The following is a 20,413-nucleotide window of genomic DNA, read 5'->3' on the forward strand; positions in this document are numbered from 1 at the left end:
AATTCTCAACTGTTGTGGAAGACTTGTTAATGTAGCCTGGCCAGCAGTGCAGCCTTTGCCTTGGAGTTTTGTCTCACAGGTTAAGTGGTGTCAGGAATGCAGGAGAATGCATTTCTCAGCATTTAAAGACGCATCCAAACTCCAGATAAATTCCTGTGTGAATCTTCAGGAGCTGGGATACCCCACTCTCTAAAGGATCTTTTGTGGTGGTAAAAGGTCCTGCTGTCCAAGATGCTGCATGGAATGCTTGTTTCCAGTGTACGAGTTGTTACAGCAGACAAGATGGGCCCTTGCTTTTCTGTCTTTGCACTGTATCCTTCCCACATATCTGTTGTTTTGCATCTTGCAGTAGCAAGCAGTTGGGTCTTCTCTTGGGTGCTGCATGATGTGGATCAGGACTGGAATGAGCTGTGTTGCTGGAGCAGGTCCAAGGCCTCTGAGACTCTTTACTTTCCACGTGCAAGTGTTTTAGTTGTCTGTTTGCAATAATATGGCCCTCTGCAAGGATTCTTTTTTCAAAGCAGAGCAAGTCATGTTAAAGGACTGTTTTCCAGCATTTCTGTCCAATGAACTCCCCCAAAAGGTCCCTACCAAAAACCAGAAGCAAGCTGTGAGAAGGAAGAGTTCATCAAACTGTTGGTTATGGTGCTGCTTATCCATAGATCTCCAGCGTGTACCAAGGAACTTCTTATTAGTTTTTATGTCCTAGAGATGTGAAATGTAGGCACAGAATTACCTGACTAGGTACAGGTGGCTCGGCAGGCTGCAATGTAAGAGTTTCTCTTCAGGACCCATTAAACCACTATGAGATTTTAAATTAAGATCTGTGCAAAGACCCATCCTTTTCTGTTGTCTGGCTGTTTTATATTGAGGGAAAGGAATATAATTAAGGTATCATGTATGTACATGACGCACATGGACTTGTTCAGTCCTATTTGTTCTGAGAAAACAAAAGATGTGAGAAGTTATGAGTTGCTGAACTTCTGTGGCAGGCAGTGTGTGCAAGTTTTCCTTGCTTGCCTAGCTTGTGCACCGAGACAGCTCTTCTCCAGAAAGAGAATAAATCATGTCCAGCTAAATGAAGGCTGCAGTCACTGGGGTGATAAAAGGAGACAGAAGGTGCAAGTTGTTCTGCTGCATAGGCAGCTCGACCATGGGGACCTCCTGATGTTTGCGATGATCTCAGGAGCTCAGGTCTGCTTTGCTGATGTGTTTTAAGGGCTTCAGACAGTATACTGCACTGGAGGGGGACAGGAACAAGTGAGAAATGGCTTTTAACTCTGCCTTTATGTGGCACAAGGTGGTTTCTGTTGGAAGATCGATTGAATGGAAGGTGTATTTATTGCTGTGTAAAAGCAATGAGTTGAAGAACTCTAGCCTGCTACAGGAGTCTAATTTGAAGATTTTTGAGGTTATTTGCTCAAATAAATGCACTTGGTGTGTAATTAGAGACTGAGTCTGAAGACCTGTTCAGTGCGTGTCTTCTAGGTCTGGCAAGGCTGCCTGACTAGCCAGTCCAACACAGTTCAAGGGCTTAATTTTAGAGGCAGAAAATACATATTCTGACTTGAATGCTCTCCAGAGCAAATGTGATTATGTGTTTCCTGTTACTGCATAAATAAAAGTTCCAAAGGGAATGGTTTGTTTTAAGCGACTTTTCTAAATGAGTGTATTTCACAAATGGTAAAAACTAATATGAAGTGAACACATTTAATAATCATTCTATAAACGTCACATTGGTGTTCGTCCATCTATAAGGTGGCAGCACATAGGAATTGATCTGGTTTAGTGCTCAGCTTTGATACTGCTATGAAGAAAATTTTACTCATTTACAAAGTATTTTAGTGCAGTTGTAATGCCACACAAGCATTTCTGTTGGGTCTTAGCAGATCTACCATTTTAACAGGTTTTACTGTTCAAATACGTGCAGTGCTGGACCTGGCTGCTCCCAGCTTACACTGTTTATTGTTTGTGAAAATTTGTGATGTAACGGGGAATCCACTGCTTTACCTAGGGTTGATTACCCTAGGTGGATTACAATTAATTCACTGGTAAGAAAATCTCACTTTATGTCTGTTTTAAACTGAAGTATAGAATTGCTAGGTTATAGCAGGGTGGGAAATGGTAACAATAATGGGATATAAAGGAAACATGCCTGTTAGAAAGGCAAGATTGAATTCTACATGAGACAGATTAAATTTGTCAGGGCAAAGGTAAATAAAACTTGCCTTGTTCTTGTAATTCTTCATGTTGGGTTAGTTTTGGCTGGTAAAGCTTATTGCCCATATGACCTTTAACATTTGTATCCTGAATGGTAATGTGGGGTAAAAAGCAATGTGTTCAGTTCACTTGGAAGTCTGAGGAAAGCAGTAGTGTTCCTTTGGCTGGGTCTCCCCAGCAGGTATGGAGTAGTAACCCCTGTTTTTTGTGAAAGGCAACATTCCTACTGAGCAAGCACACATCAGAGAGAAACTGAAGGGGATTTCATACCCATAAAATCAGCCAACTTGCAAATTCATGTAATGGTTTGTGTTGGAAGGGACCTTAAAGCTCTTCCACCTCCAACCCCTGCCACGGGGAGGGACACCTTCCACTGGAGCAGCTTGCTCCAAGCCCCTGTGTCCAACCTGGCCTTGAACACTGCCAGGGATGGGGCAGCCACAGCTTCTCTGGGCACCCTGTGCCAGCGCCTCAGCACCCTCACAGGGAAGAGCTTCTGCCTAAGAGCTCATCTCAGTCTCCCCTCGGGCAGGTTAAAGCCATTCCCCTTGTCCCAAGCCCCTCTCCAGGTTTCCTGCAGCCCCTTCAGGCACTGGAGCTGCTCTCAGGTCTCCCCTTCAGGAGCCTTCTTTTCTCCAGGCTGCCCCAGCCCAGCTCTCTCAGCCTGGCTCCAGAGCAGAGCTGCTCCAGCCCTCGCAGCATCTCCATGGCCTCCTCTGGCCTCTCTCCAACAGCTCCACGTCCCTCTGGTGCTGCTGCCCCAGAGCTGGATCAGGGCTGCAGGGGGGGTCTCCCCAGAGCACAGCAGAGGGGCAGGATCCCCTCCCTGAGCTGCTGCTCACGCTCTGGGTGTGCAGCCCAGCACAGGGGGGTTCTGGGCTCAAGAGCACCCTGAAGCCGGGTCATGGGGAGCTTCTCATTGACCAACGGCCCCTGGTGCTTCCCAAAGCTGCTCTCAGTCCAGTCTCTGCTGGGCTCTGTGTTTAGACCTGGGATTGCTCCTGAGCCACATGCAGGACCTTGCAGTTGCCTTTGTTGAACTTCATGTGCAATGCCTTAAAGTAAGGAGAGAAGCAGAAAGAAGAGAAAAATCTGAGGGTTTCTCTCTGCTTCTAAGCACCGTGCTGCTATATGGGTCTGGTGAGAGGTTCTACCTGTTGTGTTATACCATGTTATACTGGGAAACACCAGCCCTCTGCAGGCAGCAGTATCTCCTCTCTTCCATCCACATGTATTCAGCTTTTTGAAGTTGGTTTTTAGGCATCAGTAGTGACGTGTCTCTTTCCACTCCTGCTGTGGCTCAGGCCAGAAGGACTGAGCTCCCAAGGGATGGCTGGAGCCACCTCCTCAGTCTGGCCGCATGATGTGGAGTCCAGCACGGAAACAAGGGTAATTCATAGCTACAGTGATTAAAATGGGAAAGGCTTCAGCCAGGTTGGACGGGGCTTGGAGCAACCTGCTATAGTGGAAGGTGTCCCTGCCCATTGCAGGGCATTGGAACTGGATGAGCTTTTAAGGTCCCTTCAGCCCCAGTATGATTCTACGATTTAGTTGTACTTGGAGCCATTTGCATTTTCTGTCTGAGTCTTCCAGCCTGCAACTGTTTTTCCAAACCCCGTAGGAATGGAGACAGAAGATGGAGCCCACTGCAGATGGGATGTGGGACATGGGACCACGATCACAGGCACACTGGCATTTTGTTTCATTTGTGTGAGATGTTATGTGTCTGTCTCCTAGGGTTAGACATTTTGCATGACCAAATGCTGTTTATGGATGATATGAAGTAGGTGAAGCAAAATGCTCTTAAAAAATAGCACAAACAGTTGCAGAAACTGTAATGAACACAAGGTTCAGAAATAAAATCCATAAAATACCAAATTCTCATGGCATGTGGAAACCAGGTTTTCGGTGGTTTGGGATTTTTCCCTTTGTTTCTGTGTGAGCAGAGGTGATCTGGTCATAGGGTTTGTCCAGCTTTTTTCACGTTGATTTCACGGTTTCCTTTGAAAAAGTCATTTTGTGAGACAAGCCTGAACTGTTTCTGCTATTTCATCTAAGATTACAAGCTTATGTGCAACCTGTGAAGCACTGGTAATTAAGAGAGTTAATGGGGTGCTATGTGCAGTTAATTCAATTGCTTGTGACAAGAACTTTTGTGTTTAACCATAGGTTATTGTTGTGCAGTTGTGTTGGGAGGCTTTAATCCGTAAAACACAGTCTCTGCCCATGGTGTTGGGTTTCTCAGGTGTTTTCATGGCCTGTGCTGTTAGGGTTTGTGATTGGAAATGTTGATTCCTCTTCCTCCTACACCTTGCAGGACGAGTTTTTTAAGTTCTGACGTTCAGTCGATGTGAATCTCATCGTTCCTCTGTCATAAGACTTTGACATGTCCCTTGAGCAGTTTAAAAGTAGCAAGCTGTACTTGTGCCCAGCGAAAAAAAAGCAAGCTCAGCCTTCTGTACAGTTCCAGATTTAGCTATAAAGATCTGAATTCAGCTCCTTCTTTTCCATAGATTTCTAGCAATGACTCAGGCAAATGAGTAAATTCCTCTCAGCCAGCTCTGTAGCTACTGTTGGTTGCAAATTGTGAGCATCCTTGGGTGCAAGAGCTGCTTTTTAAGCATTTCGATAATTGGTTACTAGTGCTATCCTAATACAGCTAACAAATAGCAGGCTGTAACTTTCCTGAGGGTGACTTAGTGAAGAAGAACGTTGGCTGAATGCTGATATGTAATGAAGCTATAAAATTTGTCTTCCTGATTTACAAGTTGTCCAATGGCATCTGCTGTGTGTTCACAGAAAGGGGATTGCTTTAAATGATACATGCTTGCAATTGAATATACAAGGTGTGGGAATTAAAGGTCCTGAATGCTTTAAAATATTTATAATATAAGCATAATAATAGTAAAGGCATAGAGCTGGTGCTTGAGAGGAGCTACTTCAGTGCTACCTTGAGCTTTTCACAGTCACAACTTCTGCATGTCTGAGCCTGCTTTTGCTCCCAGTTATGTCTTTGGGAGAAATCCTAGATTCCTCTGATGGCGTGTTAGACAAGTCTTAATGTGAAATGCAAAAGGTGATTGCACTAAATGAGTAAAGTGTTCATTTTAAATACAAAATTGGGTTTTATTTTTTTCTTCTAAAATCTGCTATTGTTCATCTTTATTTCCAAATATTGATTTATTTTTTTTATTGCAAACTTTTGCAAAACTGGGATGTTTCCCTGAGGAGACAGTACTGACAATACAGAATATAATGAATTAACAAGCATAGGCAGGTACAAGCTAACATGTCCTAAACTCACTGGCAGAGCAAAGCAAGTTCTTGGCTTACACTGCAGGATGTCTGGGAAGGCTGCTGCCTGTTCCCACCAAGCTGGGTATCTCACTATCAAACTGGTGAGGGTAGGGCAGACCAGAACTGTAATTCTGGTCATAAATCCACAATAAGCTAATAAGAGAGCTACATAGGAGAGAGCTGTCAATGGTTCCCACTGCTGATCTCATATCTCAAGGCGATCTCTGATTAGCAGAGTAGTTGTGGTACATGAGCAAATGTGAAGATGTGACATGCAGGTGTGAAAATGTAATGATGTGAACAGATACTCATTCTGCTGATTTAGATGGTTGATTTCTGTTCGTGTATCACAAATGCCTCATTAAGTTTCCTTTTCTTCATTACTTACATGTGTAAGAGATGTTACAGCTTCTGTGTGACAGGTGTGAGCCCTTCCCTCATTTGCTGACCTTCTGCTCTGTCCTGGGTTCCGCAGTAGCAGTCATGTTTTTCCTTTGTGTTAACTGGTACAGTGCTGTGTTTTGACTTCCAGTTTGAGAACAGTGTTGGTGAAGCCGATGTTCTCGGTTGTTGCTAAGTGATGTTTACCCTGACCAAGGACTCTGTGAGGCTCATGCTCTGCCAGGGAGGAGGGGAGGCTGTGAGGAAGCAGAGACGGGGCGCCTGACCCGGGCTAGCCGGGGAGGTATTCCATACCACAGCACGTCATGCCCGGGGTGAGGGGTAACTGGGAGTGACCCGGAAGGACAGGGGTTTCCGGGTGGAGCTCGTTTCTCTTGGCCGGTGGTATCGTATTCTCTTCCCTTGTTATTTTCCCTTATCATTGTTGTAGCTGATAGTAGCGGTGGTGATTTGTTGCTGGACTGTTTTTGTCTCAACCCGTAGGAGTTGCACTCTCTCGATCCTCCTCCCCGTTCCTCCGGGAGCGGGGAAGGGGAGAGCCCCGGTGCGGGGAGGCAGGGGGGGAAGACGGACACGGACCTCGATTGTTGTCAGCTCGGCACCACTCACTGGGAGTGAGTGAACAAGCTACCTGACTGGGTTTAAACCACGACAGTTCTTTTTGGCGCCCAACGTGGGGCACGAAGGGTTGAGATAAGAACAGATCTGACTGGATTGATAGTCACTCGTCACAATGCTGATTTATTGGCTCTCAAGGTTGTTCCTCTTGATCTCACAGTTTCAGTATATGATATCTTACGTCCATCCGGTACTTGCTGTATTAGTGTTTTTCAAGTATGGGGCTTGGGCTAAGGTTTTTATCCCATTGTACTTTATGGTAATGACTTGTAATACAATAGAATCATTGATCATGAAATTGATCTGGCTTATGTTCCCAGTGTGGTCACCACCTTTATACTTTGGGAGGTATATGATGGAGGTGCTTAGCAATTACACATCTTTTTTCTCCTTCTCAGGTGCTCAACCTGGGAAGGAGACATCCTTTTACCCTCCTAGTCGTCCCCCCAGACCATTTACATTTGAGAGTTTTGAATTTTTTGAATGGCCTTTTAATGCTGTTGAGACTTGTTTGCTGATGGTGATGGGAATCACCATGCTAACACGCATACAGAGTGTGTTTTACCCACTACTGATTTCAAGAGTTAAGCAGATTCAGGTTTGGGTCTTGTCTGGGGTCAAACGACGATGTAGGAGGACCGAGATTTTCCCTGAGGCTGGACAGCCATGAGTGGCAGGGTGTGTGGGATAGTATGGGCAAGTATCTAGGTCAGTGGGCCCCTCCAGTACTTTGGAATTTCACTACTGAACAACTGCAAAATCCAGAAGAATTAGTAAAACACTTAAATGAGGTGTGTGGTCATTCTGGCCATACCAGAGATGGACAAATCATGGCAACGTGCTGGGGCTTGGCCTATGCTTACAGGGCCTTGTTCAACACTATCCAGCACCTTCAAAAGGAAAAGAATGTCGGCGGATCTGAGGGCAAAGCAACAGTCGCTACTCAAACTTTGGCTGCAATGAACAGCACAGCTGTCCCAGTGGCAAGTACAGCAGCTGCTCAAACTTCAACTGCAACAGACAGCGCGGTTACCCCAGCTCCAAGCACAGTAGCTACACCACCCCCAGTAACAAGTACAGTTGCTACTCAAACCACAGTGATAATCACTGCAGCCAAACCAGAGGACCAATTCGTACCAATATCAGTTGCCCCTGTACGCAAGAGAACAAGCAAAAAGGAGGCAAAAAGGGTGAAGCGAGATGAAGAACCAATGAATTCACCACCCGGTCCAGAATCTGATCAGGAGTCATCATCACATGACGAAGAAGAAGAAGAAGAGGTAACTTCTCGACCTCGGACCTCAACCGAGCTGCGGAATATGCGAAAAGATTTTACCCGTCAACCAGGGGAGCACATCATCACCTGGTTACTCCGATGCTGGGACAATGGGGCTGATGGTCACGAACTAGAAGGTACAGAAGCCAAGCAGCTGGGATCACTTGCTAGAGAAGGGGGAATTGACAAAGCAATTGCAAGAGAGAAAAAGTCCCTCAGCCTTTGGAGGAGGCTCTTGGCAGCTGTGAAAGAAAGGTTTCCGTACAAGGACGATGTTACGAGTCGTTCGGCCAAGTGGAATACTATAGACAAAGGCATCCAGTCTCTGAGGGAATCGGCCATCGTAGAGATGATCTATCACATCAAGCCGAATAACGGGGATACACCTATAGATCCAGATGAAGTTGAATGTACACGACCCATGTGGCGAAAACTTACACGGAATGCACCGTCATCATATGCCCATTCATTGGCAACAGTAACCTGGAATGACATAGTACCACTAACAGTGGATGAAATGGTTCATAAACTCCGAGAGTTCGAAGACAATCTCACCCCTTCCATCATCTCAGCTGTGAAAAAACTGTCCCAGGACATCGAACAATTGAAGGACAATCTATCTGATTTATCCGGCTCCTCACGTGTACCAACACACGTCTCAGCTATTAACAAAAGGCGTCCTATTGTTCAAGAGAGGAGATACAGGAGGTATACGCCACGGGGTACCCTATGGTTTTACCTGCTGGATCACGGAGAAGACATGACAAAGTGGGATGGAAAACCTACTTCAGCTTTGGAGGAACGGGTGAGTGAACTGAAGAGGGGAGCAAGGGCCAAGACTGATCGTCCCATGAGAGCTACGGCTTCAGTCTCTGGTGATCAGTTTCCCAGATGGAGTGGAAGAGCTGATTTTACTCCAGCTCCTGTGATAAAGAAGAATAATCCCTTTCAACACGACTTAAGTGTCCAATGCTGTGACGACTGTTAGAGGGGCCCTGCCTCCAGCCAGGTGGAGGTAGGGGACAATCGGATTTACTGGACTGTGTGGATCAGATGGCCTGGCACATCAGTCCCACAGAAGTATAAGGCTCTAGTAGATACCGGTGCACAGTGTACCCTGATGCCATCAAGCTGTCAAGGGGTGGAACCCATCTATATTTCTGGAGTAACAGGAGGATCCCAAGAGTTGACTGTGCTGGAGGCTGAAATCAGCCTGACTGGGAGGGAATGGCAAAAGCACCCTATTGTGACTGGTCCAGAGGCTCCATGCATTCTCGGCATAGACTACCTCAAGAGAGGGTACTTCAAAGACCCAAAAGGGTACCGGTGGGCTTTTGGTATTGCTGCTTTGGAGACTGAGGAAATTGAGCAGCTGTCCACCTTGCCTGGTCTCTCAGAAGATCCCTCTGCTGTGGGGTTGCTGAAAGTTGAAGAACAACAAGTGCCAATTGCGACCACAACAGTGCACCGGCGGCAATATCGCACCAACCGAGACTCCCTGATTCCCATCCATCAGCTGATCCGTAGACTGGAGAGTCAGGGGGTGATCAGCAGGACCCGCTCACCCTTCAATAGCCCCATATGGCCAGTGCGAAAGTCTAATGGAGAATGGAGACTAACAGTAGACTATCGTGGCCTGAATGAAGTCACACCACCATTGAGTGCTGCCGTACCGGACATGCTAGAACTTCAGTATGAACTAGAGTCAAAGGCAGCCAAGTGGTATGCCACGATTGATATTGCCAATGCATTTTTCTCAATCCCTTTGGCAGCAGAGTGCAGGCCACAGTTTGCTTTTACTTGGAGGGGTGTCCAGTTCACTTGGAACCGACTGCCCCAGGGGTGGAAACACAGCCCTACCATCTGCCATGGACTGATCCAGACTGCACTGGAACAGGGGCAAGCTCCAGAACACCTGCAATACATTGATGACATTATTGTGTGGGGCGATACAGCGGAAGAAGTCTTTGAGAAAGGGAGGAAAATAATCCAAATCCTGCTGAAAGCCGGTTTTGCCATAAAACGGAGTAAGGTCAAGGGACCTGCACAGGAGATTCAATTTTTGGGAATAAAATGGCAAGATGGACGTAGACAGATCCCCACAGATGTGATCAACAAGATAACAGCAATGTCTCCGCCAACTAATAAGAAAGAAACGCAAGCTTTCTTGGGTGCAGTGGGGTTCTGGAGAATGCACATCCCAAATTACAGTTCGATTGTAAGCCCTCTCTATCATGTGACCCGGAAGAAGAATGATTTTAAATGGGGCCCTGAGCAGCAACAAGCCTTTGAGCAAATTAAACGCGAGATAGTTCATGCAGTAGCCCTTGGACCAGTCCGGACCGGACCAGATGTAAAAAATGTACTGTACACTGCAGCTGGGGAGAACGGTCCTACCTGGAGCCTCTGGCAGAAAGCTCCAGGGGAGACTCGAGGTCGACCCCTCGGCTTTTGGAGTCGGGGATATAAAGGATCTGAGGCCAGCTATACCCCAACTGAGAAAGAAATACTGGCAGCCTATGAAGGGGTTCGAGCTGCTTCGGAAGTGATTGGCACTGAAGCACAGCTCCTTCTGGCACCCCGGCTGCCCGTGCTGGGCTGGATGTTCAAAGGCAGGGTCTCCTCTACACATCATGCAACCGATGCTACATGGAGTAAATGGGCTGCACTAATTACACAACGAACTCGAATAGGAAATCCCAGTCGTCCAGGCATTCTAGAAGTCATCATGGACTGGCCAGAGGGCAAAGATTTCGGAATGTCACCAGAGGAGGAGGTGATGCGCGCTGAAGAGGCCCCACCATATAATAAACTGTCAGAAAGTGAAAAGCAGTATGCCTTGTTTACTGATGGCTCTTGCCGTATTGTGGGAAAACATCGGAGATGGAAGGCAGCTGTATGGAGTCCTGGACGACAAGTTGCAGAAACTGCTGACGGAGAGGGTGAATCGAGTCAGTTTGCCGAGGTGAAAGCCATCCAGCTGGCCCTGGACATTGCTGAACGAGAAAAGTGGCCAGTACTTTATCTCTATACTGACTCATGGATGGTGGCAAATGCCCTGTGGGGGTGGTTGAAGCAGTGGAAGCAGAGCAACTGGCAACGCAGAGGTAAACCCATCTGGGCTGCTGCACTGTGGAAAGATATTGCTGCCAGGGTGCAGAACCTGGTGGTGAAGGTACGTCATGTAGATGCCCATGTACCCAAGAGTCGGGCCACTGAGGAACACCAGAACAACCAACAAGTGGATAAAGCGGCTAAGATTGAAGTGGCTCAGATGGACTTAGATTGGCAACGTAAAGGTGAATTATTTTTGGCCCGGTGGGCCCATGACACTTCAGGCCATCAGGGCAGAGATGCAACATATAGATGGGCCCGTGACCGAGGGGTGGACTTAACAATGGACACTATTGCCCAGGTTATTCATGAGTGTGAAACATGTGCTGCAATTAAACAAGCCAAGCGGTTAAAGCCTCTTTGGTATGGAGGACGATGGTTGAAGTATAAATATGGGGAGGCCTGGCAGATTGACTATATCACACTGCCACCAACCCGCCAAGGCAAGCGCCATGTGCTTACCATGGTGGAAGCAACCACCGGGTGGCTGGAAACATACGCCGTGCCCCATGCCACTGCCCGGAACACCATCCTGGGCCTTGAGAAACAAATTTTGTGGCGACACGGCACCCCAGAGAGAATTGAGTCAGACAATGGGACTCATTTCCGGAATAACCTTATAGATATTTGGGCCAAAGAGCATGGCATTGAGTGGGTATATCACATCCCCTACCATGCACCAGCCTCTGGGAAAATCGAACGGTACAATGGACTGTTAAAAACTACACTGAGAGCGATGGGTGGGGGAACTTTCAAGCATTGGGATACACACTTACCAAAGGCCACCTGGTTGGTCAACACCAGAGGATCTGCCAACAGGGCTGGCCCAGCCCAGTCAGAACTGTTACATATTGTAGAGGGGGACAAAGTTCCCGTGGTGCATATGAAGAATTTGCTGGGAAAGACAGTCTGGGTAATTCCTGCTTCAGGTAAAGGCAAACCCACTCGTGGGATTGCTTTTGCTCAGGGACCTGGATATACTTGGTGGGTAATGCGGGAAGATGGGGAAGTCCGATGTATACCTCAAGGGGATTTGATTTTAGGGGAAAACAGCCAGTGAACTCAATTGTATGCTGTTGCCTGCTGTGTAATGCTTTTATAGCCCATCAACTAGATGTCTCCAGGTCACCAGCGACTGGCCCTGACTTCCCTCCAGCCATCATCCCAACAGAGAATGAACTTTGAACATCATGGACCGAATGGACTCGGCAGCATTATAGGGATTGGTCCATGCACTAAGAAAATGATTTTTTCCTCTTGGTCTGTATGTATATGGATGTATATATGTGGGAGAGCGATGGTGTATTGAAAAATGTGGGATCTGAGCACGACGTGAATGGTATGGAATAAGGGGTGGATAATGTCCTGGGTTCCGCAGTAGCAGTCATGTTTTTCCTTTGTGTTAACTGGTACAGTGCTGTGTTTTGACTTCCAGTTTGAGAACAGTGTTGGTGAAGCCGATGTTCTCGGTTGTTGCTAAGTGATGTTTACCCTGACCAAGGACTCTGTGAGGCTCATGCTCTGCCAGGGAGGAGGGGAGGCTGTGAGGAAGCAGAGACGGGGCGCCTGACCCGGGCTAGCCGGGGAGGTATTCCATACCACAGCACGTCATGCCCGGGGTGAGGGGTAACTGGGAGTGACCCGGAAGGACAGGGGTTTCCGGGTGGAGCTCGTTTCTCTTGGCCGGTGGTATCGTATTCTCTTCCCTTGTTATTTTCCCTTATCATTGTTGTAGCTGATAGTAGCGGTGGTGATTTGTTGCTGGACTGTTTTTGTCTCAACCCGTAGGAGTTGCACTCTCTCGATCCTCCTCCCCGTTCCTCCGGGAGCGGGGAAGGGGAGAGCCCCGGTGCGGGGAGGCAGGGGGGGAAGACGGACACCAAATCTGTTAGCCCCTCACAAGTAAGTAGTCAAGAAATTTGACCTCAATTGTTAATCTGCCTTGTTAATCTTTAGAAATCTTCTAAAGACGCAGGTGAAAGCCAATCTCTTGCTTGTATAACTGTCTTAGTCAGAGCCCATGTGTTACAACCCAGAGGAAATGATGCTTGGGGATGACTAACAGAACATGTTCCTGCTGTTAATTTGGGTGCCATTCCAGAAATTTAATTTGTAAGCTTTCCTTTTCATTTTGTTAACACATTAATTTACTAATTCCATTCTTTGTGGTTGTTCCCCGCTAAAGAACTTAATGAAGAGATAAATTTTGTATGAAATAGAGGTGTTTGTTCTCCCTGCCTGTGACGAGCAGGGAGAAGCAAAGAACATAGGTGTGTTAGATTGGCAGAAACTTGATTTGTGGGTAGGATATTTACTTTAATGTAGCTTCCTGCTGCAAACATCTTTTTACTCCAGTGTCTCTGAATGGGTGTGTGATTTATAAAGAGTGAGACCATAAAGTACTAATTGGGAATTATTTCTTCCTTCCAAAAAAGAAGTGAATAGCTTTTGGTCATTTGACGCTTAAAACTGACCATGAAGTTATGATCTGATTGGCAACAGGAAAGCTAGGAAAATTATTGAAGAAAAGGTATCTTACAATTTATAACCTCTTCTTGCCACTTGTTTAATATCTGCCTGTTAGCTTGTCATTCATAGCGAAGGATGCTTTGTATAACCCCAACCCAGTTAATGCTTATTTATTTATAGGAAAGGTGAAGTCCTGGAGCTGTAAGCCAGGCTGCATGTGTGACTGGTGATGCTGTGTAAAAGATGCACTGTGAAGCAGGGCTCTGGTGGTTTGTTCCAGCAGAAGCATTCTGTAAGCATTTAATTGCAGGAGCCCAGGGTATCTGTGGTAAAAAATGTCCAGTTCTCAACACTGGGTTAAGGGTCTGACCATGGATCCATGTGGCTGCTCTGGGAAATGCCTTCTTCAAGCACCCTGATCTGTAGGCTGCCAAGCAGTTGGTGCAATCTCATCTCTGCTTGTGTTTTGTATACCTTGGTGCTTTCATTGCTGCTAAGTGTGATTCTAGCTGTGGCCCTGCAGTGAAATGATGGTCAGTTTCTCTGTTCAGCATCTCCCTGTGGTGTCAAAATCATACAATAGCCACACACAGAATTCTGGATTTGCACATTAAGGCATACGTAACTTTGAATTCATAGAATCATAGCATGGTTAGGGATGAGTTTGTGCTGTGTATGTGTTGCAAAGCTGCTACATCTAAAGCCCCAAGGGTGAGGAAGCTCGTTGTTACCGTGGCTGATCCCCTCTGGTGCTCTGATTCCAGCTGTGCCGGCAACAAAGGCTGCAGCCTGTTAAGCTGACTGTTCTTCACAGCGTTAATATTAAGGTGGACAAACAAGTTAAATTTCAGGTTATTTCCTCGCAGGAACCAAACCGAGTGGCTGTGTCACTAATGGCTTGGTTTTGTGTAATTTCAGTGTGTCTGGAAAAGTTGAACCAGATCTGTACCATTGCTGTCAGCGTTTGAAGGTTGAAGTTTATTTTAGAAACCTTTGTGCTAAGTGGTAGGCATGAGAAACTTTCAATTATCTGAAATGGAATTACAGTGTTGCCTCCTGAGCCAAGGCTTGGTGTCCTAGCAAGGAGGGAAGGAGCCAAGAAGTGTGAGTGCCTTAAAATGAGAGGAAGCATGCAGGTATCTGCAAACTTGGTATCTCCCAGACCACAGTGAGAAGGTTCAGGTGTTGTGCCTTGAGAAAGCTCAGAATTGCAGTAATGCCATAAATGCAGTGGAGCAGACTGAGGAATGGCTCTTTTGTCAGCTCAGCATGATGCTGCAGTTGCACTTGTGAAGCTGTCGTGTGGCATGCAGCATCCCTTAGCCTCCTTGTTCAGCTGTACGGTATTGTAAACATCATTCCCCCAGATGCTGATAAGTGTAGGTTATGCAAAGTGATGCCTTAAATCCAGTAAAATGGACAAGTGCATTAGTGCAGGGTAGGTTTTGATGAGCTCTTGGGCAGAAGCTCTTCCCTGTGAGGGTGCTGAGGCGCTGGCACAGGGTGCCCAGAGAAGCTGTGGCTGCCCCATCCCTGGCAGTGTTCAAGGCCAGGTTGGACACAGGGGCTTGGAGCAAGCTGCTCTAGTGGAAGGGGTCCCTGCCCGTGGCAGGGGTTGGAGCTGGAGGAGCTTTAAGGTCCCTTCCAACACAAACCAGGCCGTGATTCTGTGATTAGCGTGCTTTGGTGTGACATTTCCATTTTCTTGTTCGCTATCTTAAAATTTGATGTCCTAATGTTGTTTCAGGCTTGCACCCTTACCTTCAGCATAAGGCCACTTCACTTGTGTGGATTATATAGTAGAGAGTGTCTGTGACTCTGGTGAAGGTTTTCTTGGGTTAGGATTAAACTCTGAATGAGTCATGCACTTAAATGAGTGGTTTTGCTGCTTCAGAGCAGAACCCTTCAACTGTTAAGCCCTTTCAGAAGGACCTTGTGCTTTGGCCAACAACTCATATGTCAGGCTCAGCCTGGAGGAATTTAGAGAAGGTTGTTAGAGCCTTGACAGTGCTGAGACCCCTGCTGAGGTGGGGAACATGTCAGGGCCCCAAGCCCTGCCTGTGCATCCTCCCTGCCCCTGCCTCCTCTCTCCAGTGGTAGTATTGGACCCAGGCTTTCTCCTGAGACGGATACGCAGTTATCATTATGATGAAAAAGAAATCCAGATTCTTTCTACTGTAGCTCTAGATGAAACACACATTAGTTTTCCAGAATCACTCTGTTGCCCTGCTTTCCATCTTAGTACTTCAAATTCAGACAGCAGCCCAAAACGCCCAGTGCTTGTCATGTGTAGAATATTCTGCATGGGTTTGTTTGCAGCATCTGAAGGAGATTTTCAGAAGTGGCCCTCAAAGCAGCAGTGGAACATTTCTCACAGTGCTCAGAAATCTGAAAAGGAGGGTCCAGGTGTGGGAACTAGAAGTGTTTTTAAGATCTGCTGTATCCATGTTGCCACCTTTTCCTTTCTCTGCTGGCCCGTGCTGCTCCTCCTGTCTCACACGCGAACTTGCTCCTTTTCCTCCTTAATAGCCCTTAATAGCAGTGTGTCTATTCTACAGCATTTTGTATCGCAAAATATATTCAGAATAGCAGTATTCTATTTTACAGGGTTTAAATTCAGGGGAAAGTCAGCAGTAGGGGAAGAAGTGATAGGTTTGGAAGCAATTCTCAGGCTCTTCTGTCAGTGCTTTTTAGCCTGCTTTTGGTTTTTTTTCACTTAGAAAAACTGCAGTTGCCACAGAGCAGCAGAAATCCTGCCTTGCTCTTGGCTGTTGGGGTTTGCCATGCAGCTGCCTGCCCATCCCTGGTAGTGCTGCAGGGTGCTCCTGGGGACCCAGGCATCAGTTTCCAAGGGACACCCCCTGTGCCAGCCCGGATGGCTGCTGTTGCTCAGGGCAACGTTTGCTCTCATTCTGCTCCATAGAATGTACAGAAAACTGTGAGAACCTCCTCAGCATCTACGGTGGAAAATGGAAAAGCTACTTTCATGCACACATAGCAGTGGGGAAGTGGGTTTTCTGTCTTCCAAGAAAAGCCCAAGTATCCTCATTGTAACCTTTTGCGAGGTCTTTGTCTAAAACTTGTTTGTGGGCATGGAAATTGTCATTCCTGTACCGAGTTCTTTGTGACTGCAGATGAGGACCGGCTGTCAAAACGGCAGTGGTCTGATCCCTCTACATGTTGGTTACAAATCAGCTGGGTGCCAGTTTAAGTCACCATGTAAATGCTCTTATAAGCATGCCTGAGTGAACAGAGAAAAGGAAAATGTCTGAGGTTAAAATCTGAACTAATTGATCTTCCTGATTTGTGAGCCTTTGCTTCTGTAAGTAAGAACAGTTACACAATTGTGCCTTTTAAAGAATGAAAAAGCTCCATTTCTAGGTCAGGGTAGTGCTCCCAGCCCAACCATCCAGGGCAGACAAACCAGGCAGTGATGCTGTGGTTTTTGGTGACGCTCCCGTTTTGCTTTTACATCATCTAAAGAGGTTACAGTGTGCATCTAACCCGCTTGGGGTAGGGGTCTCATGCTGCCTGTGAGGTCCAGGCAGCCCAGCAGCCTTCTGCTGACCTGTGGGGAGGAGGAGACGGGCCCTGTGTGCTCCTCGCAGGGTCACTTTGCAGCCTCAAGTTCATGGTAAATGCTCCTCCATTTCTCTAGGAAAACCAGAGCAGTAAAACATAACATTCCTCACGTTTCCGATCTCTTAAGTATTTCCGTGCATCCTGTGTGCAGCACCTGGCTGCAAGACAGTTTTAAATCCTTCCTTTGTTGACTTTAAAGCAAAGTCTGTGTGATTGGGCAGAACAGCAAACAAATAAGAAAATGTATGTGCTTGTTTGTTTGGAGAAGGGTGGTGGTGTAATTTGGAAGTGGGATGGGCTTTGCAGCCTGTGTGGTTCCTGAGGACCTGACCCGTGGTCACTGCCACAGCTTCCAAGGAGCCATTGTGGAGGGTGCTGAGCCATCACAGCAGAGAGGACATTCCTACCTAGAATGTAATCCTGTGTGTTAACTTCTTAGATCATGGGCCTTACAAAACCAAAACAAGAAGCAAATAGCTCTGTGTGGATCCATCGAGCCATGGGTGTGTTTATGTTGCCTGAAATATTAATGCTGTCATGTAACACAGGCATCTCTTTGTTCAGAGGCAAGCCTTTGTCATCTTGACACTGGATTTAAGGCAAGTGCCCTAGTTCATACTCGCTGCTGTCCTGGGTTCATAAAAAACATAAAGCAAATCTAAAATTCTCAACACCCTAGCAATACAGTGCCTTTATTTTCGTCTGTTTGCTACTAATAATGTCTTATTTTGGATTATAGGACAGAAAGCTCACAAAAGTAGAGAGGCAGAGATTTAAAGAGGAAGCAGAAATGTTGAAAGGTCTACAGCATCCAAACATTGTGAGATTTTATGACTTCTGGGAATCCTGTGTAAAAGGCAAAAGGTGCATCGTGCTGGTTACCGAATTGATGACCTCTGGAACACTGAAGACGTAAGTCCTGCACTCCTGGTGAGGAGGCTAAGAATAGCAATGGGAATTTTTAGAAAAACCCTACTTTCATATTCCGAAAAAGGCATCTCTAGGTAAAAGAAAAAAATTAATAAATGGAGCTGTTCTCTAGTGTCTGTCATTTGTCCCTGCAGTTGAACTGCATTGATTTGACAGGAAGAATTTTGGCCTCCATCTCTCTTTCCCTGCTTTACTCTCTCAGTTATGCAACTAGAAGCTGTTTGCTCATGTGTTTCATCTTCTGCCTGTGATGCTTTAATTTGTCAGAGTGTGTTTTTGTGTTTGCTGTTGTGCTTGTATTTGCATGTTTTGTCAGAAAATTCGGCTAGAATAGCACTTGAATGGTAGAACCTCTTTTGGAAGCAGAAGGTGCTCCAGGTTATCTACTAAACCATATTAATTAATAGCTTGTGGTACTGACAGTCCTGTTAAGGTGGTATAAAACAGTTGGCATGAATTCTGGAACAGATTTTCATCCCCAATGGGAGCAGGATTCGTCACTGCATATACCCAGTGTGCTACTCTGCCAGTGCATTAGCAGGTTCTACAGCTTTCCAAAATATACCCTTCCAATCGATGTTTTAGCTAAATGGAAAAAATGCGGGTGCATGGTCCAGTGGTCAAAACCTTGTGGTTAAAATTAAACTTCAGTATTCTTCTGTTTTAAATATAGGAAACATATTGTAAAGCTGTTCTCTGTGTGAAGTGAATTGCTGTACTTATTAGACTTGCAAATATTTGGTTGTATTTGCACCAAAAATGCTTATTATCTTCCTCCCTGAAAATGAATGCTTTAATTCCTCCATTGAAAAGATCTATTTCTTTCAATTTTGTGATATTTCTGAGCTGCTATTATGGCCTGTAATAAGGGCTTTTCTCTGGAATGGAGTTTCAGCTGTTGAACTCCCTAGAATCTCTAATAACGCTTCATTTTCTTTATGCTCACTTCTGTGTATGTTTGTGCTCTAGGTACCTGAAAAGATTTAAAGTGATGAAACCAAAAGTCCTGCGTAGTTGGTGCCGGCAGATCCTGAAGGGTCTTCTCTTCTTGCACACAAGAACTCCACCAATCATTCACAGAGACTTAAAATGTGACAATATCTTTATTACTGGGCCCACTGGATCTGTGAAAATAGGAGACTTGGGGCTCGCAACCCTCAAGAGAGCTTCATTTGCCAAAAGTGTCATAGGTAATTCTCCTGTTCTCCTTGGCTTCCTGCTCTTGGTGTGGTGGTTGTTTTTTTAATACCTTTCTTTCATGTTTTACACTAGTGTGTTTTTCGCATGTAGGTTAGTAGAATGGATTAAAGTGTTTTTGTGGCTATTCACTTTATACCACTATGAAAATCTGAGTAGGAAATGGCATCATGACTATGACTTGCTCTTTTCCTTCCTTCTGTGTCACAATGGTAAAACACTTCTTGTTTTGTTGTTGTTGTTTGTTTTCTTTAATTGAAATATTACTTGGTATCTACATATCCTACTGCAGAGCCAGGCTTCTCCTTTGCAGAGTGGCTGCAGGGGAGCTGGTCTGGCTGGAACACCTTATCCCATTTACTGGGGCATCAGCAGAACAGGCTGCAGGCACCTGCAGAGCTTGTCCCTGCCTCGATGCCATCCTGGCAGAGTGCTGCTGAAACAATGTCAAATCAGCAGGTACAAAATTAAAAGAGATTTCCACTAGGATATACAATAGATGATGCCCTCAGGAGGTGCCTGTGTGAGGAGTATTAGAACTCGGGCTCGCTTGAGCTGCCAGGATGTTTCCTGAATGACTGTCCAAGGACGTTGTTTCCTTGCAAAAGTTACACATAGCATTTTCTGTGTCAGTGTAATGTCCTGAATTCTCAAACATTCCGTGTTGTGATTTTTTTATGTGTTTTTTTTTTACCCAGATTTCCATAGCAGATTCCCTTTGTTCAGATCTGTTGGCGATGGTTTTAGGAAGCTGCAAATTCTTCAGAGAGGATGATGAAAGTGAGGGAAGTTATCACACATGTAGTTGTATTTGAACTTACAATATAAATGGAAATTACATTCTAGGTGATTAGAGTTAGCAAACTGATAGTGACAGTTAGTGTTCCCTTTCTATGTATCTTTCAAGCAGTAGCTGCTTAAATAATTATTTTAGCATCTCAAATTTTCAGAGATTATAATTCTTTACAGTTATTTGTACTAAAGTATCAACCTTTATGCTTAGGGAGCCCAGTGCTGTTGGAAGTTGGAATGGTAGAAATCTTGGGTATGTGCTTGGCAGCTGTAGGTGTGCTCAGCCTTGTGGATTTTAGTGAAAAGATGTTGGTTTGTAGCTGTTAAATTTAACTTTCAGTAATTGGCAGATCTCTAGTTTTTAACATCTCATAATTTGCTGTTGAGGGTCAGTATTTCTTCACATGCTTTTTTGCAGTAGAACAGTTGTCCACAGGACACAATGGCATAGTATCAGTAGTACCAATACAGGCTTTTGTAAAATCAGTTGTTACCACAACACCACCAAAGCATGCT

The 20,413-nt window shown here is 45.7% G+C and overlaps 1 protein-coding gene across 10 annotated transcripts in view; it reads left to right on the plus strand.

The window, feature by feature from the left end:
* WNK2 (WNK lysine deficient protein kinase 2) overlaps positions 1–20,413 on the plus strand; it is a 128,254-nt gene that overhangs the window by 30,452 nt on the left and 77,389 nt on the right. For all 10 annotated transcript variants that reach the window (XM_062619592.1, XM_062619588.1, XM_062619589.1 and 7 more), the window contains exons 3-4: positions 17,718–17,890; positions 18,878–19,098. In XM_062619592.1, the coding sequence (XP_062475576.1) occupies positions 17,718–17,890; positions 18,878–19,098 (394 nt within the window). The remainder of the gene's footprint in view (positions 1–17,717; positions 17,891–18,877; positions 19,099–20,413) is intronic.

The sequence above is a fragment of the Pezoporus occidentalis genome, unplaced genomic scaffold (assembly GCF_034315485.1).
Source record: "Pezoporus occidentalis ecotype Australia unplaced genomic scaffold, CSIRO_AGI_Poc_V1 ctg212, whole genome shotgun sequence".
Classification (NCBI taxonomy): Eukaryota; Metazoa; Chordata; class Aves; order Psittaciformes; family Psittacidae; genus Pezoporus; species Pezoporus occidentalis.